The 25,307-nt window shown below is 52.6% G+C and overlaps 9 protein-coding genes and 2 non-coding genes across 11 annotated transcripts; 7 read left to right on the plus strand and 4 right to left on the minus strand.

Annotated features, from left to right (window-relative positions):
• Positions 1-26: 26 nt before the first annotated feature.
• Positions 27-5,580, plus strand: ASPACDRAFT_114202 (uncharacterized protein). The gene is made up of 3 exons (XM_020195781.1): positions 27-4,778; positions 4,827-5,015; positions 5,068-5,580. The coding sequence occupies exons 1-3, from the start codon at positions 501-503 to the stop codon at positions 5,221-5,223; spliced, it is 4,623 nt and encodes a 1,540-aa protein (XP_020059607.1). The 5' UTR covers positions 27-500; the 3' UTR covers positions 5,224-5,580.
• Positions 5,581-5,786: 206 nt separating this feature from the next.
• On the minus strand, positions 5,787-7,609 carry ASPACDRAFT_76327 (T6SS phospholipase effector Tle1-like catalytic domain-containing protein). The gene is made up of 3 exons (XM_020204688.1): positions 7,332-7,609; positions 7,094-7,270; positions 5,787-6,990 (listed from the first exon to the last, which is right to left on the minus strand). Exons 1-3 carry the CDS (start codon positions 7,381-7,383, stop codon positions 5,999-6,001), a joined length of 1,221 nt encoding a protein of 406 aa, XP_020059608.1. The 5' UTR covers positions 7,384-7,609; the 3' UTR covers positions 5,787-5,998.
• Positions 7,610-9,277: 1,668 nt separating this feature from the next.
• Positions 9,278-10,490, plus strand: ASPACDRAFT_40593 (uncharacterized protein; the record flags this gene model as incomplete). The annotated part of the gene is made up of 3 exons (XM_020200782.1): positions 9,278-9,604; positions 9,673-9,950; positions 10,016-10,490. 3 exons carry the CDS (start codon positions 9,278-9,280, stop codon positions 10,488-10,490), a joined length of 1,080 nt encoding a protein of 359 aa, XP_020059609.1.
• Positions 10,491-11,262: 772 nt separating this feature from the next.
• Positions 11,263-12,363, plus strand: ASPACDRAFT_40594 (uncharacterized protein; the record flags this gene model as incomplete). The annotated part of the gene is made up of 1 exon (XM_020200783.1): positions 11,263-12,363. The coding sequence occupies one exon, from the start codon at positions 11,263-11,265 to the stop codon at positions 12,361-12,363; it is 1,101 nt and encodes a 366-aa protein (XP_020059610.1).
• A 344-nt stretch (positions 12,364-12,707) lies between these two features.
• ASPACDRAFT_t77 lies at positions 12,708-12,779 on the plus strand. Its single transcript has one exon. It is a non-coding gene; the product is annotated as a tRNA-Arg (tRNA).
• A 523-nt stretch (positions 12,780-13,302) lies between these two features.
• On the minus strand, positions 13,303-13,374 carry ASPACDRAFT_t78. The gene has a single exon. It is a non-coding gene; the product is annotated as a tRNA-Arg (tRNA).
• A 915-nt stretch (positions 13,375-14,289) lies between these two features.
• Positions 14,290-15,726, plus strand: ASPACDRAFT_23561 (uncharacterized protein; the record flags this gene model as incomplete). Its single annotated transcript, XM_020199205.1, has 1 exon — positions 14,290-15,726. The coding sequence occupies one exon, from the start codon at positions 14,290-14,292 to the stop codon at positions 15,724-15,726; it is 1,437 nt and encodes a 478-aa protein (XP_020059611.1).
• A 99-nt stretch (positions 15,727-15,825) lies between these two features.
• On the minus strand, positions 15,826-17,162 carry ASPACDRAFT_58207 (uncharacterized protein; the record flags this gene model as incomplete). The annotated part of the gene is made up of 2 exons (XM_020203319.1): positions 15,826-16,907; positions 16,961-17,162. 2 exons carry the CDS (start codon positions 17,160-17,162, stop codon positions 15,826-15,828), a joined length of 1,284 nt encoding a protein of 427 aa, XP_020059612.1.
• Positions 17,163-18,354: 1,192 nt separating this feature from the next.
• ASPACDRAFT_23693 (uncharacterized protein) lies at positions 18,355-19,636 on the plus strand (the record flags this gene model as incomplete). The annotated part of the gene is made up of 3 exons (XM_020199213.1): positions 18,355-18,582; positions 18,654-19,162; positions 19,240-19,636. The coding sequence occupies 3 exons, from the start codon at positions 18,355-18,357 to the stop codon at positions 19,634-19,636; spliced, it is 1,134 nt and encodes a 377-aa protein (XP_020059613.1).
• Positions 19,637-21,282: 1,646 nt separating this feature from the next.
• Positions 21,283-23,757, plus strand: ASPACDRAFT_58209 (6-phosphofructo-2-kinase PFK26; the record flags this gene model as incomplete). Its single annotated transcript, XM_020203320.1, has 2 exons — positions 21,283-21,533; positions 21,906-23,757. 2 exons carry the CDS (start codon positions 21,283-21,285, stop codon positions 23,755-23,757), a joined length of 2,103 nt encoding a protein of 700 aa, XP_020059614.1.
• A 598-nt stretch (positions 23,758-24,355) lies between these two features.
• Positions 24,356-25,130, minus strand: ASPACDRAFT_23286 (DsbA family oxidoreductase; the record flags this gene model as incomplete). The annotated part of the gene is made up of 2 exons (XM_020199184.1): positions 24,356-25,006; positions 25,086-25,130. 2 exons carry the CDS (start codon positions 25,128-25,130, stop codon positions 24,356-24,358), a joined length of 696 nt encoding a protein of 231 aa, XP_020059615.1.
• Positions 25,131-25,307: the final 177 nt, after the last annotated feature.

Genomic DNA, 25,307 nt, shown 5'->3' on the forward strand with positions numbered 1-25,307 from the left:
CTATCATCATTCCGGACACAGCCATGAGATAGTCTGGCGGTTCGTTACCGATTACCGTCATTGTGTAATCTTACGGTCATTTTCTGCATGAGCCACCCTTCCTCCACCGCCACAATTACCACCAGCTCATCTTCTTCCCGCTTACCTCCAATTCTCGCTTCCTCCGAGCTTTTTCCTCTCTCTTTCCTCTTTCTCTTTCCTTCACTTCTTCTTTCCCTCCTCCTCTCTTCCTCCTCTTCTCTTCTCCCCCTTCATTCTCGTCACATGTACAATAGTCCGTCCTTTGCCTTTTGACCTTTTTCCTCCTTCTCCTTCTCCTTCTTGTTCTGCTCCATTTAGCTTGCATTCTTTAATTGATTGCGCTGAGTCCGGGTGGTTCTCTTCACACCCGCTCTCACTCTCTCTTGCTTTGTTGGCTCTCGAAAGAGAGCTACTTCTGATCTACCTCGGAGCTTGAATTTTCTTTGGAGGTCGCCCTCATTGATTGGCGAGCGACAGAAATGTCCACCCCCAACGATCTTCAGGCCCTTTTGGCCAGCATCCGGCCCCGCCCCTCGCCCTCGGGCACCCCTGCTCATGATGCTCCCATGCCGCCGTATCCCATGCAGTATCAGCAGGGTTACCGCTCGCAGCATCCGCAGCAGCACCAGCAGCCGCAGTACGATGGCCAGGGCTACCCTCACCCGCAGCTGCAGCAACAGCACCAGCACCAGCAGCAGCTCCATGGTTACCGTCACCCGTCGGTTTCGTCGAATATTCACAGTCCATCTCCTTCCGTGAATACTCCTCCACACCACGGCTCGGATATTCTTAGTCCTAATGTTCCGACTCCCCGTGGCGATATGTATTTCCATCAACCCCCACCGCCTCAGCACCAGCACCAGCAACATTACCAGTCCTTGCCTCATAACCCCGACCGTGCGGTGAATCTGCTGAACCTGCTCAAGTTCAACCAGCCTGCCACTCCTTCCGCCCCCCAGCAACAGCAGGCTCCGGTTCCTGGCGCTGAACAGCCCACTTACCTACAGCCTCGTGCTGCTGGCCTGGAGGAGCAGTCGAAGGCCCACGCGAGAAATATTTCCGCCTCTGATTTGGTTGCGTCGCTCTTTGGTGGCCAGGGACAAGGTGCTGCGGCCGCCGCTCCGGTCAGGCCTTCGGGCTCCATCTCCGGTCCAGCTGGTGCTGGCACGGGCGAGAGCTCTGCGTCTGCCGGTCCGACCGCTGAGAACACGCAGGAGATGTTGCTGCGTCTTCTGAACCGTCCCAAGTCTAGCCAGGACGTCTCCGACGGGCCTGTCAAGGCCGTTTCTCAGTCTCCCTCGATCGTTGCGTCCCAAACGTCTCCTGTCCCTGAAGCGGAGCTGAGCAACAGCCTCAAGTCTCCCACTGAAGAACTGGAGGAGCCCTTGGTGTCCCCGGATGAGGCTGGACCTTCCACGCTTGACAAACCTGCTGCGGGCAAGGACTCGATGTTCACCTATGTCAACCCGTTTGAGCAGCTGGCTGCCGCATCTCCTCGCAAGGTCACTGCGCAAGCCAAGCCTCGGAGCGAGAGTCCAGCTATTGAGATCATGAAAAGCAAGAAGATCACCATCGCCACTAAGGTCGAACCGTCTTCAGCTTCAGAGGCTGTTGAGACCCCACAGACCGAAGGCCCCAAATCGCCTATTTTGGCTGAAGAGCAGAGAGAAGCCGTTAACTCTGTTGTCGAGCGTCTTGTCGATGAGATCGGTCGCGAAATCGACAACGCCACTAACAAATCAACTGAGGAGAAAGTCACCCAGCTCCCTGCTGTTCAGGAGGACAGCACTCAGGCTGTGTTGTCTTCCATCGCCAGTCACCTCCAGGAGACGGCTGCCGAAGCAAAGCTTGAGGGCAGCGTAGATCGGAATTCGATTGAGGGCACCGCCACTCCCGCTGTTGTGAAGGAGACTTCTAATAATAGCAGCGGTGATGCACTGGCGGACAGCTGGGAGAGCGCTGAAGACAGTGCTGAAAAGGAAGAAGAACGCATTGTTTCAGTGCACAACTTCCCCCTCAAGCCGTTCATCTCTATTATCGTCAAAGCTCATTCAGGGAAGCTTGCAACCCTCCGCGATGACGGTATCATGGATATCGCTCGGCTTAAGAAGGACTTTGATCAGTTGGATCGCTCCTTGACCTCCGCCACTTCGGACTACATTGTCTATGCACTGGCGAAGAACGGCGGTATGCGTATTATTCGTCAGGATGATGGAAGTGACAAGCAAATCTTCCGTTCTACCCGCGACCGCGTCTTCAATGTTGCTGTATGCACGTCGCAGACTGCTACTGGTCGTACCACTGAGGAGCAGGCCATTTTGGGAATTGGCGTCAGTGGAACCGTGTACTGGGCGTTGGTCTCTCGCGCAGACAAGGACCTGTTTGAACTCGACGCCCTTGAGAGCGAGAGCCTCATCTTCCCTCCTTTCCCGGCTTCGGATGAGAACACTTCGGGTGGCCAGCTGAAAACGCGGGCCAAACGGAGCTCTCGCCATCCTGGGTTCTTCGCTATCGGCCGTGGTAAGAATATCTATGTGGTCTCTCCTCAGGCTGCTATGAATCCTAGCTACGGTGTGTCTGGACCTCAGCGCGTCGTTAATACGGAGAAGTTCTTCAAAGAACGTGCACTGAAGATCTCGACCGGCAAGGCTGGCAAGGATTTTATGTTCAGCGATGATGACACAGTCATTGCCTCCCTTGATAAGACGGGTCGCCTCCGTTTCTGGGATATCCGCGAGGTGGTTAACAACCCAGGGTTCTTTGGCTCCGGACCCAACCCGGCTGAGGTTCGGGTGCCCTTGAATACGTTCGTCACGGGCTCTCCCGCAGAAAAGTCGTGGCCAACCTCCGTCCTCTTCATCGACAAGCTGCGTCCTTACGTTAAGTCGATGGCGCTTCGTTATGTTCTGGTGGGCTTGAAGCAAAACCACACCCTGCAGCTCTGGGATATTGGGCTGGGTAAGGCTGTGCAGGAGCTCAAGTTTCCTCACGAGAACGAGTCGGACGCCATCTGCAGTGTCGCCTACCACCCCGCATCTGGCATCATTGTTGTCGGTCACCCCACTCGCAACTCCATTTACTTCGTTCACCTCTCTGCGCCTCGGTACAACCTGCAAGCGATGTCGCAGGCTTCCTTCATCAAGCGCTCTGGGGAGAAGGACAGCAGCCTTCCCAAGCCTGAGTCTACCGCTTGCATGAGCGGCATCCGTGAAATCTCCTTTGCTTCCAAGGGTCAGCTGCGAAGCTTGGATCTGCTCCCTATCACCAAGTCGGCTGGAGATGAGAGTGGTTTGTTTGAGCTGTATGTCATGCACTCGCGCGGAGTCACATGCTTGAACATCAAGAAGGAAGATTTGGGATGGACTACTGACAATAAGATTGTTCGTCCTGTTAATGCTTTGGAGGAAGGGTTCATCGATATTGCTGAGCTGCAGACCTTCCCCACGTACGTGGCAGACGAGCCATCGGTCAATGGTGATGCGGCTCCGACTCCCACCAAGCCGGCGGCTAAGGAGATCATCAAGAAGATGCCTGAGCTCAACACTGAAGCTGCTGTTGGAGCTGGTCCCAGTACCTCTCGCGTGCAGTCACCGACCAAGGCACCTGCCAAGAAAAAGGATGAGCCAGCTGACACTATGTCCACCATCAATGGGGTCGAAAAGGCTGAGAAGAAGAAAAAGAAGAAGAGTGCTGTCGCAGGCACAAGTGAGCCGACCGCAAAGGGCAAGGAGCCCGTGCTCTCAAATGACGGCCCGTCTAGTGAAGTTCCTGCTCCCACGCAAGGCGCCGCAGACAATGAGCCAGCCGTTGAAGAAGCCCCTGTCACCTCGAGCGCTCCTCAGGCAGTGCCTCTTGCTGCTCCTGTGGCTTCCGGCGCTGTTTCCGACGACTCGGCTGCTATTCTAAACAAACATTTGGAGGTGCTGCAGAACGGCGTATCCTCAGAGTTCACAAAAAGCCTTGGTCGCGAATTGGAGGGACTTTACACCCGCTTCGACGAGGAGCGCCGCAACTGGGATGCGGCCTCGGCTGCCAAACAGGATCAGGTTTTGCGTCTTGTTTCAAGTACTCTTTCAGATAACGTGGAGAAGAATCTTGCACGCATTGTCTCTACCAGCATTAAGTCAGAGGTTGTGCCTGCTCTGACTGATCTCACTGCCACAGTCGTTGGTAAGCAGCTTAACAGCGTTTTGTCGCAGCAACTGGGATCAGTGGTCCCTCGTGAGGTGCGCCAAGCTCTCCCAGAGGCGGTTACTCGTGCCATGCAGCAGCCCGATTTGATGAAAGTCCTGTCGGAGGCGGTGGGCCAGAAGCTCGCTCCCCGTGTGGAAAGCGAGATTTCGAAGGCCATGCAGAACACAATCACCCCAGCCTTCGAAAACATTGCCGTGCAGACTGCAGACAAGGTTGTTGGCAGTATGGAGAAGCAGATGCAGGCCCAGTTGAAGCAATTCGAAGTTCAACGCCAGAGCGATGCTGCCAAGATCGAGCAGCTCACTTCGCTTCTTCGTGGACTATCAGACACGGTGGCCACGCTTGCTGCGGCCCAGACCGGCTTGCAGAATGAGGTTGCCAAGCTTAGCCATGCCTTGGTCACCAAGGAGAATGTGGTCGAGCGGCAGCAGCAGCAGCAGCAACAGCGGCCGACTGCCCCCGCTCGTAGCGCCTCTGTTGACACAAGAACTCCCGAGCAGATTGAGCTGCAGGAGATTGCGCAATTGATGAGCCAGGGTCACTTCGAGGAGGGATCAGTCAAGGTTAGTTCCCAGTTTTATTCAGTCAATTCAGCATGCTAACGGCAGTAGTGGCTGCAATCAACTCAGCAAGCGGATCTGTTTGACAACTTTTTTGTTCGCATGAATCCGTCTTACCTGACTAGCTTGTCACCCATCGTGGCCCTGTCTGTGGGTGTTGCTGTGACGTCCTCGTTGCAGACCAACCCTATGGAGCGCTTGACCTGGCTGGAGGTAGTTTTGCAAACGGTGAACCCAATGGTATATTTCCCATGACAAGATAGATCAAGTTCTACGCTAACATTCTCATTAGGACCCTGACATCCGTGAAGTCGCTCCTAAGATCATGGACATCCTTATCCAACGATTGGAAGCACTCTACATGTCGGTGGCGGAGACCTCGCCGCACGATCCGATTATCCGCAAGATTGCACCACTGTCGCGCCGCGCCAGGCTTCTGCGGGGATAAAGCCTCTCTCGTAAAAAGTTGATCGTCCAAGTTTACTGGTTCTAATGAATAATGCAATCCTTATGAGGATATTGGCTTAAAAGAAAAAGGGGGATCCTAATGGGTTGTATCACAACATGATTGTTCTACGCATGAGGATGGATGACTACTTTATTTGGTTTAGCAATGAAAAAGCATGAGCAATGATGAGGATGGTAGTTTCATTACTTGGTATCTAGCCCGATCCGCCTAGCTTGACGCATGACGAGGCATTGCAGCTACGAATGAATATGCACTTGTCCCGTGGCTGAATTCTCGATTTGATCATTATGACTTTTGCGATATACAATTCCTCAACGATGAGGTATGTCTGGCCATAGATGGTCTTATAAATCTGATCACGTAGAGATCGAATTCTAGCCCTAGGTAAGGGACGCCCTCAGCTTCCCAGTTATCTTCAGCACAAGATAGAAGTGAAGCCCGAATGTCTCGAACTTTTTAACGAAGACAGCATAGCTAAATTTACTTCAGATTGCGCCTGGGCCTACGGCTACCTCGCTTAGGACAATCTCGAACTATGTTTAGGAAGACTTCCTCTGTGGATTCATCTATGCAGTCCACCACACCCAACACAATTTACCCAATAAGTATACCTTGAACGAAGAAAGGACATTGCTGACGATACAAACTCCAAACTCCAAAGGTACGCAATCTAGACCCCAGGAATATATGACCCCGACAAACCTCAAAATAGCCGTCCGGGCTGCACCCACAATTCAACCGTCCGAGGAACAGTCTAATCCACCTCCTCAACGTGGACCGTCCTGATTCTGCCCTTCATGTACCTTTCTCTCTCCAATGCGCGAATCTCCAAAATTGTCTTTGAGTCCGCCAGGGTCCAAGTACCATTGTCCCTCTTCCCTTTCAGGGTAGCACAGGGCCAGCTCCAGCCGCGCAGCTTGCGATCATTGATCGACTCGTGGATGTATTCCCCGGTGAAGTCGCCTTCCTCGCCCTTGGGGTTATATCCGAGCGGCGTCCGGTGCGAGGTACCGCCGAATACGCCCTCCAGCGTGCGGACCAGACTCGCCGTGTCGGACTTGCCTTGACTGGTCGCCCACGGAGCGAGGTCGCTCTCCGCGACCCGCGGGGGCACGTCAAAGAGATACTCGTCGATATCGAAGCTGAGCTGGCCGTCCTTCATACACTGAGCGATCATCCACGCCAGGGGGATGTTCGCCAGGTGGGGGTCCTTCCCGCCGCCCCCGACGTCGGTGTGGACGCCGGAAAACCAGACCTGGAGAAGCTCCTGGCCGGGGTTCGGGCGCGGCACATGCCAGAGGATCGGGGAGTAGGCGGTGCGCTCTTCATCCAGCGCCAGGGCGTGGAAGGCATATTTGACGTTCGGGAGCAGGTAGGTGTTCCGGAGTTCCAGGCGCTCGCCCAGGTCCTTGCCGAGCCAGGCCTTCTGGAACCCCACCGTGTCCCAGACGCCGATGATCTTGACGGTGAAGGGCGGCAGCTCCTCCCGGAACCCCAGCCGGCGTCGTTCCTCGGGCGTGTAGTCAGGGACCTGCTTCTCGTAGAAGTCGTCGTACACGTTGGTGAAGTTGTCCATGCCGCGGTGCGTGAGCAGTCCCCAGCGGCAAACGAGTCCCGCGATCGCGCGCGCGGTGTAGGCGCCGCGGGAGAAGCCGAAGAAGAAGATCTCGTCGCCCTCGGTGTAGTTGTCGGTCAGGAAACCGTATGCGGCGCGGACGTTGGCGCTCACGCCTAGTCCGGTGACGCCTGGTGACCGAAAAACAACCCTTGTCAGTGGGAGACCAACAACTGGGTAGGGGTAGGTATTGATTATGGCGAGATGATTAAGGTCGCAACGGGGCTGACATACCGCCCATGTATTTGTCACCTAGGCCGGTGCCAACCCCCTTTTGATAGTAGACGATCTGCGGGACTTCTTTCCTGACACCATTCTCTTCCACGATCGCTGTCTGACTGAGTGTTCGACTCAACCGGGTCACGTTGGACGGTGGGTCCGCAGAGTCGGCTGTGGAGTCTTGCCAGGTTCCTAGAGGTGTGCATTAGCGACAAGAATTGCATAGCATCAAAGGTATATGGTGACTTCAGACCATCGCAGCAGACAATGAGTCGTTTGTAGGGACTGCGCTCGAGGCGTGTCATTTTGTATATAAACAGATAGTGGTTATATGCCGAGATATATATGACTATGTCTCCAGAAGAGATGGTTTTCGAGATGCACGATGCCTCGTCAAAGCTCCTGAAAGGAATTCATCATGGCTTGAGGATGGTGCTTATATTTATATTGATTTAGTTCATCTGACAGGGCGTGCTCTCGGCGACGGAGTCCATTCGTCAGCATTGGCGTTCAGCTCAGCCGCTACACATCTGTATCGAAAGTAAACTTTGTTCTCAGCCCTGTGGCCACATTTTGAGGAGGCTCATCCAGCCAGTCTTCGTCGCGATGGCTTCTGTAACGAGCGAACAGTGTTCAGAAATACGAGTAGCAAAACCGCCCTGCCATGGTTTGGCTGAGTTGAAGGTTTGAACCCAAGATAGATACGGAACATCGTCGAGATTGAAGTTGGATGATCTCAGAGAAACAATGGTGGGCCATGCTGATTGCTTAATTGTTGTTTGTCAAGAGAGTTGTGAAGGCGGCGATTGAGAGGGGAAGGCAGAAGAAGGCATGCATGCACTAAACCAGACCGACACAACAGGCAATCAAAAAGCAACTAACAACAACTCCTCCAGCCACAGCCCAGACTTTCAAAGCCTCAACAACAACACGAGGCTGACCAGATGCACAGGAACTGAGGTTCATCAGGCCTCCCCCGCATTCAGCTACAAGGAATCACGCGCAGAGTAAGCGAGATGACACTCTATGCCTGTCGAAGTCAATCCCCCGTATTCGTGCAGCTCTACAGTTCGTGGATGCTCAGCACATCACTCGGCCTTCACCATCGACGTGTTAAACTTGTGCGAGCGAATTGGGTGTTGGCTAACGCCAAGATGAACCATTTGGCCTTGTAGCTGCCAAGGCTACGGTCGCTGTTGGTTCTGTAGCGCTGTTCAACCGACTTCAACAGCGCTGCCTCCGAAAGTCTTTGCGCTCGGCTGCCCATCCTTGTTCGATCAGGGAGTCATCTGCGGCTCTAACTCCCATGCCATTGCACGGACTGATGAAATGGATCCACGGGTTTGAGACGAGATTGAGACGAAACTCTGTGGTTCAGAGGAGCGAGAGATGGCACGCGATGTCAAATGATAGATACTGAAGGATAATCCTCAGATGAAATGTCTTCATTGATCTGGTCCGGGCTACGGCATAACAATATTCTTGCCTGTATGTTTCCATCCCACACCACTACCACCCTGCGAACACTATGCTCCCCTTATCTTGGCTCCGACTTGTGACTCACCTCACACGTATAGCTATCATATGCTATTCTATATTCTATAATGACTCAACTAAGCAAACATGACTATAGGCAATCGTTACTGTTCCGATGGCCAACAAGAACTAAACCAGAGGTGGAAATTCAGTCGACCAGTGATTCAGTCGCCCAGTGCACACTTGTGCAATTCATAGGCAAACCAAACAAGTAATCTCCGCACAAATAGGCATCTGCCAACGGAATACTGCCAGCTCAATCTCATCCCCGCATTCGCAGCCTGGCCACTTAGTTCTATCGGCCTCCGCAAGTCCCGGTCGAATTTTTACTGCGCCAAGCCCCATGTTTCTCCTGCAGGCCCTCGTATTCGATCAGCTAGTTGCTCTAGCGAGTCAGGCTTCTTTCTTGGCCAGGGACCTTTTTGTCGGGATCTCTCCGCTCATTGCCTTAATAGACCCGGCCACAGCCTGTGCCAAGAGGAACCGTCGATTGAGATGGCTGTCCATCACTTCAGCCGGTCCCTGACCTTAGACCCTGAATATTTGCCCGATCGTTCTCCGCAGAAACCCCGATATGGCTAATTGGGGTTGGGGGAGGATTTAAATTAAGTCACCTTCCCAGGGTGACGGTAATTGAACCGTTTTTCTACCACACAAAACATCATGGCTTTCTCTACGGGAGCTTGGCTTGCCATTGCAGCGACGTTATCTCAAGTGGTGGTATCGAAGCAGGCCGGATACTTCGACTCGTCCGATTGTGTGGCCCCATCGGCGCTTGAATCGTGCTACGATGATGCATCCGAATATTACGCTCAGTGCATAACTAATAACTGTGCCGGTGGCTCGGATGAATGCTATAAAGCGTGCGGGGGTGATGCAGCCTGCATGCAGAGTCAATGTCCAGATCTAGGCATTGATTGTATCAATGTCTGTGGATGTGTGAAAACATCCCGCGAAATTGACTGCGCGGCTTCTGCTTGTTGGAACCAGGTATGTGGCAGACATCTCATGTATCTCAAGCATTCAAGGCTGACTGAAAGGGGTCGGTGAATGGATAGGTTTACTCGTGCGAGTACCAGAAAACAATTGAAGACTTGATCGACCTTTGTCCCTCCGTGAACATCACTCAGCTCCCTTTTTGGCCGCCTCCCGACGACGCCCCCGCTGGTTGTTCATGCAACATAGGCAAGGTCGACCAGCGGGAGTTGTTGATTGCGGACCATATGACAACGTGCGCGAACAATATGACGAACCTCGATCAGCTAACAAGCGCGGAGAGCATCGCCGACTACGCGCGAGCTTGTACTTGCTGTGGGAAAAGTGCTATCATCTCCACGTGAGTTGTCCTCTTCTCTCTACCCCGTCGCCGGGTGAAAAGGCGGGATCGCTGACAGTATCTAGGATATGGGGCGTATGTCCCAACACGCAGCCGGCATTGTTGGGTGCAGATACCTGGTACAACGCCGTGATTGCTCATGACTGGGACATTTGTGGATCCTATCTTGAGAACTATGACTGTGCGGGTGCGCTGGGCTATGGTGCCTCGTCGGCTGGTAACACCACTCAATTCTACAAACCTGGAGACCTACCTGCAAACGGGACCGAAACGCTGTCTAACACGGGGGGTGTCATCTCCACCCCCATTAGTGGAAGTACCTTCACCTGGACGTTGGGCACGGTCCCACACCCTATCACCGCCATGGCAGCTACAGCTACGGTAACGGCGGATAGTGGAAAGTCGAGCAGCACCACAACTGGGGCGGCGGCGGCCGCGGCGACTACGAAATCCGAGTCGGCAGCCAGGTACACCAGTGCACCGATCGTGGCTGCGTCTGGGTTCATTGCGTTCACCTTGGCGTTATTAAAGGTCGCCTAAGCCAGGCAATCAATGCAGCCCTTCTGGATAGCCAGTTTGGGTCTTGTAAATCACTAACTGCGACCATAATTTCAGTCTTGTGTATATGCTATGGTCAATAACAAACAAAAACTGCGTCTGTCCAATGTCCAGACCAAGATACGCGGTGCTTATCAGGTTGGGAATCTGAAGAACTCCTTGGGGGTGTCACTGTAAGCTCGAGCACGGCGATCCGCGGGCATCTTTCAGCTGTTTATAATTGCTGTGGTTCAGACAAGGACATTGCAAGATTCAGTTAGCTCTGCAGGTGAACTGCTCATTCGACGCGGTATGCATAGTTATCCACTCGGGTAAGTTCTTCTGAACAGGAGAGTTTCACATGAACACAATGGCTCGGAGGGTGTTGAGTACGACCGCTAAATCAGCGGTCTAGACTATGTCCTCAGTAAGAGGTAAATCGCCTTCTTCCGCAGCTGTCAAATGCACATCTCTTTGTTGGTTCTGAGACTGGCCAATAAGTTTCGTTTTGATCAAGTGCTAGTTACAGTGTAAGAAATCTATCGCAATCTCTACGCCAGAACAAAGGCATTGCTGAATCACCAACTCTCAGAACAAAGACAATGACGGAGATTCACCTGACAGTGGTTCTTGTTTATCTACATCTCGGTCAATTTTAAGGTAGATCAATGAATATATAGTCACAAAAAGCAATGATGTCGCCTGGACTATCTCTTCGGGAATTCCCTGTGAGCTGCAAATATTGGGCCTCTGCCTACTCCAGCGCTATCGAATAATGGACGACCCGAACAATGACGAGTATTGGTGGGGTGTAACCGTCAGGGCAGCTGAGGATATGAATTCAGTGGAAAGCCTGGACTGTATGTACTACCATGGCCCTGAGTATCCACAGTATCCAGCCATTGTATTGGAGGATGATCGCCAGTGGCACTCCTTTGAGCTAGCGAAATTGCCAGCAGAGATAATCCTTGAGTGCTTTGAGCATATGACCAATCGAGAACTGGCCAATCTCAGCCAGACGTGCAAGTATCTGTATCTGATGCTTCGTTCACTGCTCCGGAGGAAAGCCCGGCAGTTTGCACTGGCGACCCTGGATGAGTACCGAGAGCTGCTCTGGATCGATCGAAACGGTCGAGCCCTCTACAAAGACTGGCAGACGGACCTATACTCTATTCCTTTCCGTGAACCCCTCTTCGAGGCTGTTGCGGCAGGGGACTACTCTCTTGTTGAGTTTTATTTGCGCGCCGGCGTGAGTCCCAATGCCTACGGGCTGGAGGGCTGGCCCTTACTGCCCTGGGCCGCCCGCAATGGCCGGTTGGAGATAGCGCTGCTGCTGCTCGACCATCCTGCCATTGATGTCGGGCTCGTGGCCTGCGATGAGCAACTATTCCCCGATTGCAGTCCACTTCCATTGGACATTCTGTGCAACCGCCACTACCGCTGGAGCTACTATTCGGAGAGAGATCTTCGCCTGCTAGACTCTGTCGTTCGCTCGCTCCTATACAAAGGGGCGACATTCGAACACTTCAACGCCTTCCAGTATATCAGCGCCAGTCCGCATCGACTCCGGTTCATGAAGGCGGCGATGGAGAATGGTTCCGATCTCCAGGCCGTGGTCATTGGAAGGCTGCGGACGACCTGGTATCACCACCACGAGTCCCCTGCAAAGTTTGCCGCTTGTCAGCCGGACTCGCGATACCTTGAACTCGTCGTGCGCGTGGCTCCCGAGATCCTGGGTAACGTAGGGAGGGGTTGGCAGAAAATCGGCGGATGCCGGCGGCCGGCGACCTTTAGGAGGAGGGATTGGAAGAGGCTGCTACGGTGGCTTCAGCGGACCTACGGCCTTGTTCCCGGGAGAGACTTCCACTGCCGCTAGAAATGACGCAAGGAACCTGTGGGTTCTGTATTCTGGAGCGCAAGCTGCGCTTGTGGGTACTTACTTATATGTTAGAAATGAAAGAAAAGAATGTGCTCCTGGCACTGTATCGACTGATTACTTGGAAAGCCTGTGCTTTTGAGGGGATGTCTGTAGGGTATTTGATTGTTGTGTGTTATGTATCCAAAAGGGTTTGGATGGTAGTGGCAGATACTTTGAGGTTGAGGTTGGTGTCTGTTGTACAGTACGAGTAGCCAGCTGAACTGAGAGTTGCCCTAATGTGAATACTGTGGACATGATCTTTGGAACTGAATGCACAGCTGCATGGAATTTTTCAACAGCAAGGCCTGCTGGCCCAATGGTAAGGCGCTTGACTACGAATCAAGAGATTGCAGGTTCGAGCCCTGCGTAGGTCATTACTTTTTGCTTTGCTTGTACATCGTCCATGCCTCCCTGATGAGCCCTCTGGGAACATGTTTTTTTGGGTACAATGTCGGGCAATTCATCATGGGATTCCTACGACTATCAATCAACGTCACGGTGGCCTTTCCGTCGGACAATAAGAGACGTATCCTTCTCGGCTCATCACGTATCAGTAATAAGTACTTTTTGTTTTTATTTTTATTCTTACCTCTTGATTACGCTGCGTTTACCATTCGATTGCCCTATTTGAGTGTGTATGGTCGATCTATCTCAGGGTCGCGGATATATGTCGCCGGTATGCACTAGGTAAATGGTGACCCTGCGGGTGAAACAGTCCGGGACCAGGATGTTTTCTCCTGGCTCGGTGTGTGATGCAACGAAGATATCAGGCCGCATCCCATTGCCCATGGCAGTATGCCCGGCGGACTTCAGGAGGATGAGGTCGATGCCGTGGTATCGACCTGGGTAGGATTACGATAATGGCCAATCACAATGGCAAAAGAGCAAAAAAAGCAATGACCTACGCAGGGCTCGAACCTGCAATCTCTTGATTCGTAGTCAAGCGCCTTACCATTGGGCCAGCAGGCCTTGCTGATGAAAGATGCGCTGATTTTATTGCCTACAATACTAAACCATGGCTCCGAGCCACAGCGGAAGTTGGATTTCGAAATTTAAACCTGGAACCTCGGACTATGTGGGGCTAGCGGGGCGGAAAGAGTCCGTCGTTCTTCAAATCACCTCTGGTTATCGGGTGACTCCTCCTCTCTACCAACTCATAGTCTCTTAGATCCTAAGTACTGAGTTACTCTACCTAGTACCTACGCACACCCATCATCATACTAATCCCAGGCCAACGGAGTGACCCTTCACACACATTGGACCCCCAAACAGCCGAGAATCAGATATAGGATATGTATTATGCAACAATCAATACACGGCTTGAATATTGATGATGCGACCCAGCAAAATGGGAGGCTCTCCACAATCGAGTCGGTTGCATGCGGCACATGGGAGGAATGGGATCGATTTCTCAACCTTGAGATGGACGATAACACATGTGAACTCACATCATTCGATGACGAGAAGATCAATCACCACAGAGAGTCAACGTCACGTGGGGACGGAAGCTCAATCGCGTTGGCCTCCTCCATCAATCTAGCCTACGCTTGCCCTACTACTAACTTCGAAGGAGCAATCCCTGAGCCACACTATAGCTCCACTCATGTTGAACCCACCGTAGCACAGCAACTGACCGGTGGCGTGGACGCGGGTTGTCATATATCAAACCCCCCCCTGTCAAACCACGCCATCCCAGAAATAGACAGCGAACTGTGGCCGGCATCGAGCCTCGAACGACTAGCTGGCTTTGACTCTCAGTACCATCCCGGTAGCCTACCGGCTACTTCACTCCATGACTCTCATGATAGTCAGGCAGCGCTGCCCGCGTTGGATAGCGGCTTTGGCAGCACCTCGCTCTTAGGCCCCGCCCAAACCACGCCACCCATGTTCAACCTGGACACACAACGCACGCTCCCCAGACGAAAAAGCCGATATGCGATACGAGGCAGAGGAACGAATGTTGCCCCATCCTACATTTCAAACCCACAGTTTGCCGCCGACCCTTTACAGCGGTGGCAAGATTCACCACCGGAAGATGAACCGGCCTCGCTGTCAGCGATCATGGAATCTCTGAGAAAATTCCCGCCAACCTATGATCAAGAAAGCAGCCATGGAATAGGCACTGCAAGCCTGGGTCCATTGCATGATTCTTTCAAGGGATACCGGCATCGAACCACGTCAATACCCAGCTCACAAAGTAGCGCCCACAGTGTCTCTTCGCAGCCCTCTTCCACCTCGGCCAAATCGGCAACCTCCCGGAAGTCCCAAGGTCCGATACGGTCTTCCAAAAAGCGTGCTACTGGACGTGTGCGTAAGGGCAGGAGTGCGAAAATGAATCCCGGGGAAAAAGGCCGTCTGTTTTGTTGCACCTTTTGTTGCGATCAGTTCCGAACCAAATATGACTGGGCTCGACATGAAAAGTCTCTCCATCTGAACCTGGAAGAATGGGTCTGTGCACCCCAAGGCGGCACAGTGGTTTCTCCTTCTACTGGGAGAAGGCATTGCTCGTTTTGCAACATGCCAGACCCGACAGCGGAACACCTCAACGGACACAAGTATGAGCCTTGCATGGGTGGTACGCGCACTTTCCGTCGCAAGGACCATCTGGTGCAACATCTGCGACGGACGCATCATCTCGAGACCCTACCCCAGATCGATGATTGGAAAGTCCAAGGGCCCCCAGTCACGTCTCGCTGCGGTTTCTGTGACCAGAGGCTGTCGTCCTGGGAAGAGCGAGTCGATCATCTCGGCAATCACTTCCGCAGTGGATCGACGATGGACGACTGGCGAGGGGACCATGACTTCCCTCCGGCCATTGCCAAACTTGTGGTGAACTCGCTGCCACCGTATCACATTGCTTCGGATTCGCGTGTACTTGTGCCGTTCTCAGCCACAAACTTCCACCACTACGACCATCTCAACCAGATAAAATCACGACTGGGGGCGAGCGAGTTGAATGCCCCTGACCATGAACTGAATGCCGACAGCCAGCTAGGGTCTTTCGGAGAATCAGCCAGTGCTGGGTCGGGGAACGATATGATTGAGGTCCTTGTGTTTCACCTGAGTCGCTTTGCGCGCCAGCAGATGGACAAGGGGATCATTCCTACGGACGAAATGCTGCAGCAGGAGTCGAGGCGACTGGTTTACGACTGCGAGGATTCATGGAATCAGACCATCTTTGACAATCCCAAGTGGATTGCTGCCTTCCGACGCCAGCATATTGATCAAGTGGCAGATTCTGAGAGGGATGGGATGCTGCATCATTTGGATGGTTTTTCCCTTCATGACGATGATCACGGACCAAAATTAGATAATGCATGATGACAGAGCACAACAAGACTAACGGCAATTATATACAAAATGGCGCACCTAGTGCGAAAACTGTGGCCACAGCGAGGCAAAGAGAAGCTTTACTCTTCCCTAAGCACAGACTGGCAACGATGGACCCTCATTATTATTCCGCTCGTCACCGCGCCGCTTGCGTGGCGTTTCATTCGAATCCTCCATTGAAATTATCTTCAATGGGATGTCAATCTGAACGGTTGTATGTAACGGCGATACACTTGAAGTGGAATAAGAGACTGACAGTTTGAGGATATAATCCCGGCTCATGAGACAAGAAGCAAACGAGGGGACAAGAACTTTGTCTCTAGGAAGGGTGATTGGAACGACAACCGAGGCTTCGTAACAATCACCGGCACAGCCAGGGTGCCGGGAAGCATCATTGGCGAGATTATCTTTCTGACTCCGCCTAGCCCATTGCCATTGCACCGACGTCATACAGACAGAGGACAATGGTATGGATCTGACAAAACGATCAGTGCCAGCTGTGGAAGCACAGCCTACCTGAAGTCCAGGATTGCAAGTGTATGTGGTTGACACCTCAAGCTTGGTACGAAGAGTCTTCAGACGTGGTGGAGGAATTCGATCAATGGAATCGAATCGGACACGCACCGCAATCGAGCAAATATCCTTCGAAACCACGTACTCCGGCGTAAGAAGCCGAATAGGCGGTGGCCGAGATGCCGTCAAGGTGAACCGACCAATTGCTTCCTCGAGTATGTGCGGATCTATCTGATGGCCCTCCACATCCGCTTTCCCACCTAGACCCGAATGTGTCTGATTATTGGTAGGGACCACCCTCACTTGCTTTGATTGGGCTGCCAGTACTTGCCTCCTGGGACCATGCACTATCCGAACTTGGATTGCATATATGACTTCGCACATAGACGGAGTAAAACCATCACGGCTGCCGCCTGTAAGGGTCAGCGGAAGCTGTGTATGGGCCTCATCGAGCTTCGATGTGCAAAAAGGCGGTTCTATGCAGTCCGGAACAACAAAGCTGAAGGGGAAGGAATAAGTTCCGCCCTTCTTAAACTGCCGCGGCGAGGGAAAGATGTTGGTGGAAAGAGGATATCGCAATTTGAGGAATGTCCTGGAAGCACCGATTCGTCGATCGGTATGCGGAGGGCCGGTTCGCTCATTGTACACCCGATAGATACCTATGTGGTTTTAGCTGATGCTCAAGGCAGTGGCTTCCATCATTACTGCTTACCCTCAAATGTGATATTGAGATGGTCAAAGTCCATATCGTGCTCGACTGTAATGGCTGCGGTTCCATTGATCTGGTCCGAGTTTGTGTAGGTCTTGATGGTGTTTCCTCGTTCACCGACCAGGTTTATGGAAATGTTCACGCTCTTCCGGGCCCATAGCTCCTGGACGGCCTTGATACATAGATTAACGCCAGTGGTGGACATTATGAGGACACATTCCAACACACAAGGATTTGGGGATGGCTGGAAGTCTGTGAATGAGCAGAGAGGATTAATGATGCTCGCTTTATAATCACCCAAACAAGTGACTATATAACAGTCAGTGGATGTGTGTTTCATCTCTCATCTCTCATTTCATCGTATTCATGCTTCTAAGGCGTCGAAAGGCGTCGAAAGGCGTCGTAAGGTGTGGGGTGGGCTCCATTCCAACAGTGTAAGTCAATACAACAAGTGGACCGCCAAGGATAAAGGGCGTGCTTGGACTATAACCAGTGACTTACCAACCTGAATAAGCGTATTCTGACCTGGGCGCTTGGGGTCATCTTGGTGGTTGGTGGGGTGAGTTCAAGCTGAGAGTTATTCGGTAAGAAGGTATTATCTTGATGTTTTGGTATCTTGATATTGTGGGAGAGTGCATGCATGGCTTTATTGACCAGTTCCTGGTTCCTGGGCAGGGATGTTAATTAGCCCGCCATAGATCATGGGACTTTGCTGTACATGTGGTTCAAGATTGAAACAGAGATCAACTCTAGATAGACTTTATCTGGACCAGATTGGCATCCTCCACTTCCAAGCCTAGAACACAGACATTACATGAATAAAGACAAGCATATACACATACCCCCGCATTTGAGTTCATTGCAGGACCCCTGGGCTGGGCATCAGCCCCGTTTGCACAGCATAGTGCTGACATGCAACCATCAGAGAGCTTTTCAGGTAGTTCGGGGTTGAAGGATGACTCAGAACAAACTCGTATCGACGATGGCTGACTCAAATTGAAACCCACCCGACGCTTAGAATCCTAGCGCATGCCACTTATTATCACTTACAGGAAGTATAGTATAGTACAGTGAGTCAGTCAGGGAGTGGGAGAGTAGCATTCCAACCTTCACAAGAACACCGCTCGGCAAGCTTTGAGCATAGATCGATTCTTTCGAGCGAAATTGATGCAATATATATCAATCAAAATTAAGGCTTGCTTGTTACCTACTGTCGATAGCCAAAGGACAAGAGTCAGGACCACAAGACTACGCCATCCCGTTTTCGGACCCCGCCAGACTAGGAATATAGCGGGCAACTCCTTCCAGTGCATACCAAGTCTACAAATACGAATATCCTCAAGTATATGACCGTAGCTGCTCATCGGCCAAAAATCCCCCCTTTCCGCAAATTGAACATGGACGCAAAGCCAGAAGATAGCTTCGATCTCAATATCATCCGCGAACTGGAGCACACGCGGTATGCATGTTCGTCCCTCACGCGCCTAAGCGGAGGAACCGTCAATTTCGTCTTCCGAGGACTGCTGTCCCGACCCCTTGAGGATGGCACAAAAAGCGTCATCATCAAGCACGCAGAGGGTTATACAGCTACGAATCGGAACTTCAAACTGACTGCTGAGCGCTGTGTAACCCCTCCCCTCCCCCTTCCCCTGTTTGGAGAAGTTTCGGAAATGAACAGCTGACAAAGACCACTCAGCTCTTTGAGGAGGCCAGCTTGAAGGCCCTCAATGGGCTCCCCAGCACAGTGGCCCTGAAGGGGACGTCTGAAAGCCGAGTCATCACAGTCAAGCCTCCTCGACTCCTCACCTTCAATCCCGACACCAACACCGCCGTCCTAGAGGATCTCCCCGATTCCCTGGATCTGAAGACATTCTGCATCTCCTCAGCTGCGTCAACGACCATCTCCCAGGAATGGGCCGTTTCGGTTGGAAAGGCGCTGGGCACCTGGCTGTGGGCATTCCATCGATGGACCGACGAGAGGGATCAGGCGAACGTGGTAGCGGAACTGGAAATGAATCACACGATGCGAGACTTGAAACTCTCCGTCAACTACGGCAGTCTCGCGGAAAGAATCGATCGGTATCCCGCTCTGCTGGGCGAAGCCCGCGATGTATTCGAGAAGGTGCGGGTAGCGGCGGCCGCTGAGGTGGAAAAGAACGGTGGACTCGGATATGGAATCATCCATGGGGACTTTTGGTCGGGAAAGTAGGTCATCTTCCTCTCCCACAGTGCATAATTGCTGCGACCCCTCGGGGAATATCGAAGAACTGACGCGACAGCAGTGTTTTGGTTCCCAAATCGGCACTAGACTTGAGCCCACAGACCTCGCTCTTCATTGTGGACTGGGAGCTCTGTCATTTCGGCCCTCGGGCGTGGGATCTGGGCCAGATGCTCGCCGAATTGTATATGTTGAAGCATTACAGAGGCATCGATGCTGGGCCGTGGATGATTGAAGGCTTTCTTGAGGGATACCAAGTGCCAGATGAGGCACTCGCCTTCTGGGTCCTGATTCAGGTCGGTGTTCATTTCATCGCATTCGGTTCTATGATTCAGGGCTGGGGGGCTCCGGAACAGGTTGCGGACCTCGTCCATTTGGGCAGAGATCTGATTGTGAAGGCATGGGAAAAGGACCGGGAGTGGTTCAGTGGGGTATGGAAGCTTCTATTCAAGGACTTGTAGATAAGACATGGTCTAGAGCTCTCTACCGTTCAGTTGGTACCACTATCCGGAGCATCGGTTGTATCACCCCAATACCCTGCAGGGGACAGGATACCATGGGTCCACGTCCATCCCCCCCTTACTGCTGGTTGTTGATTGACGCCGTCGAAAAAAGGCCATCCACATTCTCCGATGTCATCCCAGCTGGGTTAGGATTGTGGTCTACTTTCGGGGAACTGCAGCTAGTATATTTGGCAAACAACGTGATGGTGCGACCGTCCAAGCCTTGTATGACCTCGTTCGAGTATTGAGCCTGAATACCACCAACGCAGTTTGTAAGCTACCTTATTATTTGATAGTAATTTAACATAGCATGCAGCACGAAGACACAGTCAGATCCCAATGCATTTGGTCTGCTGAGTTCTGACTGTTGGCTATGAGCTGAATGGGTTCTGCCTAGGTTTGCCGCCTTCATGCAAAGCTGCAGATGTAGGGGCCATCAAGTGGCTGGATCTGACGCAGATTTGCTAGAAAGCAAGTGTGGTGAGCATCTTGGCTAATGCTGGGCGTCTCAACAGCAGGGCTCGTGCTCGGATGTTGAGGATTTGACCTGTGATGATGATGAGTCCTTTCGTCCACCCTTGCTGGGCCAAGCATTCTAGTTCTCCTGGGCAGTCGGAGTGAGATTGCCCTGGATCGGACATATGCATCCGGTGGGGTGGACCAGACTAAATATATGGCTGTCGGGATGTCGCGGGCTTTGTCTGAGAGGGTAGACTGGAGATAGAGAATTGACATCATCCATGATCATTGGAGGGGGTAGTTAACTAATGATACTCGAGTACTCATAGCAGTTCCAGCAGTGCAGCAGATCCCTCGGCCGATCCACACACCCTTAGGAAACTAAGCGACTCCAAGTGACTTCATCAGTAAGCTATAGCCTATAAGCCCCCCAAGCTTATATGTATTTGCTGTTCCAACTTCCAACCTGGTGGTCCTCACCCTTGTATCAAATCAATTAAACTCGTGCGTTAACCTTCACCTGCCATTGCTTGGAACCACTTTGTTCTCTCACCTACCTACTCCTACTGAGTATACCCTATCAATCTTATATTTCTGGTGGCTCGGAACATTCGGATCAGAAGAAGCCTTGCTTTGCATCTCACCCCCCAATTGGCTGTTCAATTCCTTGATTGCATGTTGCCTGGCTATCTCTTCGCCCCATTTTATCTGAGAGATTTCGACATCGCGCAATTGACTCTCTCGCTGTATAAGACTCTGGAAGTCTGATGATTCCGCTGGGTTGTGTTGTTATTGTTGTTGTTTGAGACCACGAAGACCGAGCTTTGCAAAGAGTGACGTTGTGTGGACTTGACTCATCCGCCCACACCACCGCAGCGCGACTTCCCACTCTTTTTTTTCCTACACTCTTGGCTACGACTGACTGCACTGTATCGTTCTTCCCTCACTGCTCCCTCTCTTTCCTCTTGATTCCCTTATCAGAGAGTTGCGCAGTTTCCCTTACCTTCACGCGAAAAAAAAAAAATCCCACCCTCACCCCGACTTTGACATCTTACTTTCATCGTTTCCTCTCTCTTAATTCAGGCTGCGTCCCTGCGCCACCTGCGGGGATGTCTCAACACACAGATATTGCGCGTTCGGCCATCATGACCTGCGCCTCAGTTCCGGATCACCAACGCGACGGGAAAAAACATTCTGGAACCCCGTCACAGTCGTCACAGTCGGGAGCCGGGAAAGAGGCGAATCTTATGCCTCCGGCGAAATCGCTGGTCGGACGAGCGCTAGGGAACGAACTGCATTCCTCCGATGCCCACAAGGGATCCCAAGCCTCCAAGGATGGTGTCGGGTTCGCCCTAACAGACACTCCGGTTTCTACCGCACCCTCGTCTCCACAATTGTATGTATTTCCTTTCTTTTCGTCTGCTCGTTGGTTAGCCTTCCTGCACATGTCCCCTAGAGGTCTCGATTGAGTCGACTCTGGCCGGAAGAGCATTCTAGATTTTTGCCGCAGCCTGGGGAGTGATCGGCAGTTTGCTCTGGAGTCGGGTTATCTCGTACCGGCACTTAGAGAGGGGGGTCACCTTTCCTCAGATTACCCCCCTCTCCCTCCCCCCCTTCCCCCAACCTGCAGCAATCGTCGGTCAAGTCTTTCGACGAGGGTTTTGACTTGATATGCTCTTCGATTCTGTATTGATGACCTCCGGTCGCAATGCGCGGTCTGATGTAGCTGAAGCTGAGGACATCTCTTAAACTAACCATCTGCCATTAGTCCTGCCAACTCCTCAACCCCTAACCTCCCTGGTCGCGTGCGTGCAACCACACTCGACATCCCCGGTCTCACCAAGTCGAAGGTCTCCCCCGACGGACGAATCGCTCAGCGAGATGTCGGATCCAAGCTCGTCATTGTCATGGTCGGCCTCCCCGCCCGGGGAAAGAGTTACGTTACTAAGAAACTCGCGCGGTACCTGAATTGGCTGCAGCATGACACTGAGATTTTCAACGTCGGCAATCGCCGTCGTGTGGCCGCTGGCAAGTCCCCATCTGTCGCAGGACGCCGTCCTAGCCACCGAGCTAGCGTCATTCACAGCGAGCTTGTCGATTCGGTCCGACGTCTGAGCGTCAGCGTCGGCACCTCCAACCAACCATCGCATAAGGACATTCGGCGTCCCGAAGTTGCTTCCGGCCTATCGAACGAAGTAGTGTCTTCGCCCCCGGAACTCGAAAACCAGCTTCCACCTCCTGCGTGTCCCACCAAAATCCTGGTCAACGGCAAGGAGGAGGACCCTTCACAAAGCACGATTGTACCCCCATTCAATGCAGGTCTTGAGGACCAGGATGCCATACGCGAAGCATCCCCCGAGCCCATCGATCAGTCCGCCAACTTCTTTGACCCTCAGAACCAACTCGCCGTGAAACTGAGAGAACAGGTGGCTTTGGACACCCTGGACGAGCTGCTGGAGTACATTCTTGAACAGGGAGGTAGTGTGGGCATTCTCGATGCCACGAACAGCACCATGGAGCGTCGGAAGACAATCGTCGATCATATTCGCAAGCGTGCCGGTACGGAATTGAATATCCTCTTCCTCGAAAGCAGCTGTGTGGATCAAGAGCTTCTCGAAGCCAACATGCGCCTGAAACTTTCCGGTCCGGATTACAAGGACCAAGACCCTGTCAAGGCGCTGGCCGATTTCAAGCAGCGCGTGGCTCTGTATGAGAAGTCGTATGTTCCTCTGGGCGAGTACGAAGAGAAGAACAATATGGCCTTCATTCAGATGATTGACGTCGGACGCAAAATTGTGGCACATCAGACGCATGGCTTCCTTTCCTCGCAGGTTGTGTACTATCTGCTCAACTTCAACCTTTCACCTCGCCAGATCTGGATCACGAGACACGGTGAGAGTAAGGATAACCAGCTGGGTCGTATTGGCGGTGACTCGGAGCTTAGCGAGAACGGCCATCGATATGCCAAGGCATTGACTCGCTTCATCGACCACCAGCGGCGTCAATGGGAGCTTATCCAGAGACAGAAGGAGATGCTCCGACATCTACCACCGCGCGCTGGCGACAGCACTCCTCCAAACCCCTCCTACATCCCCTGTGACCGCGCCCGTAATTACTGCGTCTGGTCCTCAATGATGCAGCGCTCGATTCAAACAGTCGATTACTTCAATGAAGATGACTATGACGTGAAGCAGATGAAAATGCTTGACGAGCTTTACGCTGGCGAGATGGAGGGTATGACTTACGACGAGATTCGTGAGAAGTTCCCTGAGGAATACCAAGCTCGTCGCAAGAACAAACTCTTTTACCGCTACCCCGGGCCTGGCGGTGAAGGCTATCTGGACGTGATCAATCGTCTTCGCGCTGTGATCATCGAGATGGAGCGGACGACGGATCACATTCTGCTTGTCACCCACCGATCTGTGGCGCGCGTTCTTTTGGCCTACTTCCGTGGCTTGAAACGTGATGAAGTCGCCTCTCTGGATGTACCCCTCGGCATGCTCTACATGTTGGAACCCAAGCCCTATGGGGTGGAGTTCAAGGCTTACCGTTACAACGCGATCACGGACTGGTTCGATTACATCCCCGACTTCAAATTACAGCAATCTAGCGTCTACTAGATGTGACATGCATTTCCATATGCCCTCTTTTTTTCCAATTTCTCCCCTCTGTTCGTCAGATTCCGGATGCCCGCCATGACCCACCAACGCCGGCTACACCGTTGACCGGCTTGAATGACTGTCATGATAATATCTTCCGGGCTCGGTTCCCGTCTCTTTTTCTGTGCCCTGGTGTTGCGGTGTTCATCTTATCACAGTCCCTAGGCTGACGCATCTTACTCCCCACTTCTCCAACCATGTATAATGCTCCGATTCGTTTGCGGGGGGCTTCTTTGCTATCGCTTTGCTCTGGGATGGAACCTTTTCGACTTCTTCTCTCATTCCTGTAGTAGTTCTTTGCTTGCATGAATGTGGCGTTTGAGCGGACCTCTATTTGTTTCTACGATCAGTCGCCACAGGCGGTGCCTAAGAGGATGGCATCGCTAACAGGACAGCTAATTGTGAGACTACTTTGCTTCATTTCTGACTCATAAATGGGATAGCCCTGAGTCGGTTATTTTCAGCATGACTCCAGACTTGCTCAAATGAAGAATCTATGTAATATTACCCATACCAATAAGCATAACTCCAGCATACAGCCATTTCTAGTCTCCATAAATCAACCACTCTTCACCTTGTCGAATACCTCCAAGAAAGTCTCGGGCTCATCCGCCCCGGGCACCGCATACTCGCCATTGATCATGAAGTAGGGGACCCCGGTGACCAACTGGCGCTGGGCAACATAGGCCTCGACGTCGACCTCCTTGCCGCCGTCCTCGGAGGCGAGGAACTTCTCGACGGCGGTCTTGTCCAAGCCCGCTCCGACGGCGGCCTCGGTCAATACGGCGGGATCGGTGATGTTCTTCTCATCCTCGAAGTAGGCGCGGAACAGCTTCTCAACGACGCGGGTCTGCAATCCGCCGACCAAGCCTTTGTCGGCGACGGCGGTGCTGCTGCTAGCTTCGGCCTTCTCCTTCTGGCCGGCCCACCACAGCAGGCGATGCGAGTCGCGGGTGTTGCCGGTGCGGCCGCCGAAACTGAAGTCGATGTCCTCGGTCTTGCCGACCGCGGTCAGCCGCTCGATGATGGCACTGGCCCGCTGCTGGCCGAACTTCTTGCGGAAGGACTCCCGCTTGTCGAGGCCCGGGTAGCCCGGCCCCTCCGGGTGCAGGTAGAAGGCGTGCCAGCTGAGGGTGAAGGTGTCGCTTGGGTGGGAGGTTTTGTGCTGGGCAATGGCCCGGCTGAGGCGGCGGTAGCCGACGTAGCACCACTGTGATTCTTTATTAGCTGGGGTTGTTTGGTAATTGGGGATGTTTTGGAGGTATATAACGACAGGGCCGTAGACTTACCGGACACACCGTGTCAGAGATGATCTGGATGTTGAAGTTGGTCATGGTTTATTATGTTTCTTTTGGTGGATTATTTAAGTGAGCTGCTGATAGCACCTCTGCGATGGGATTGAAAAGTGCAAGCTACTATATAGGAGTGGCAATCCGGGGAGTTTGTGGCTGGATGTCCCTCCGTCGTGGTGAGGATGAGTATGAGTTAAAAAAAAGTCTCCAGATGGATTA

Source organism: Aspergillus aculeatus (assembly GCF_001890905.1).
Source record: "Aspergillus aculeatus ATCC 16872 unplaced genomic scaffold ASPACscaffold_3, whole genome shotgun sequence".
Classification (NCBI taxonomy): Eukaryota; Fungi; Ascomycota; class Eurotiomycetes; order Eurotiales; family Aspergillaceae; genus Aspergillus; species Aspergillus aculeatus.

Bases quoted from the DNA above. Each gene is read 5' to 3' on its own strand.
- ASPACDRAFT_76327 (XM_020204688.1), bottom strand. From the start codon at position 7,383: ATGACACGCCTCGAGCGCAGTCCCTACAAACGACTCATTGTCTGCTGC. The intron at 7,271-7,331 runs GTCTGAAGTCAC...GCACACCTCTAG, and splicing joins ACTCATTGTCTGCTGCGATG to GAACCTGGCAAGACTCCACA. The intron at 6,991-7,093 runs GTATGTCAGCCC...TTCGGTCACCAG, and splicing joins AGGTGACAAATACATGGGCG to GCGTCACCGGACTAGGCGTG.
- ASPACDRAFT_114202 (XM_020195781.1), top strand. From the start codon at position 501: ATGTCCACCCCCAACGATCTTCAGGCCCTTTTGGCCAGCATCCGGCCC. The intron at 4,779-4,826 runs GTTAGTTCCCAG...TAACGGCAGTAG, and splicing joins TCGAGGAGGGATCAGTCAAG to TGGCTGCAATCAACTCAGCA. The intron at 5,016-5,067 runs GTATATTTCCCA...CATTCTCATTAG, and splicing joins TGCAAACGGTGAACCCAATG to GACCCTGACATCCGTGAAGT.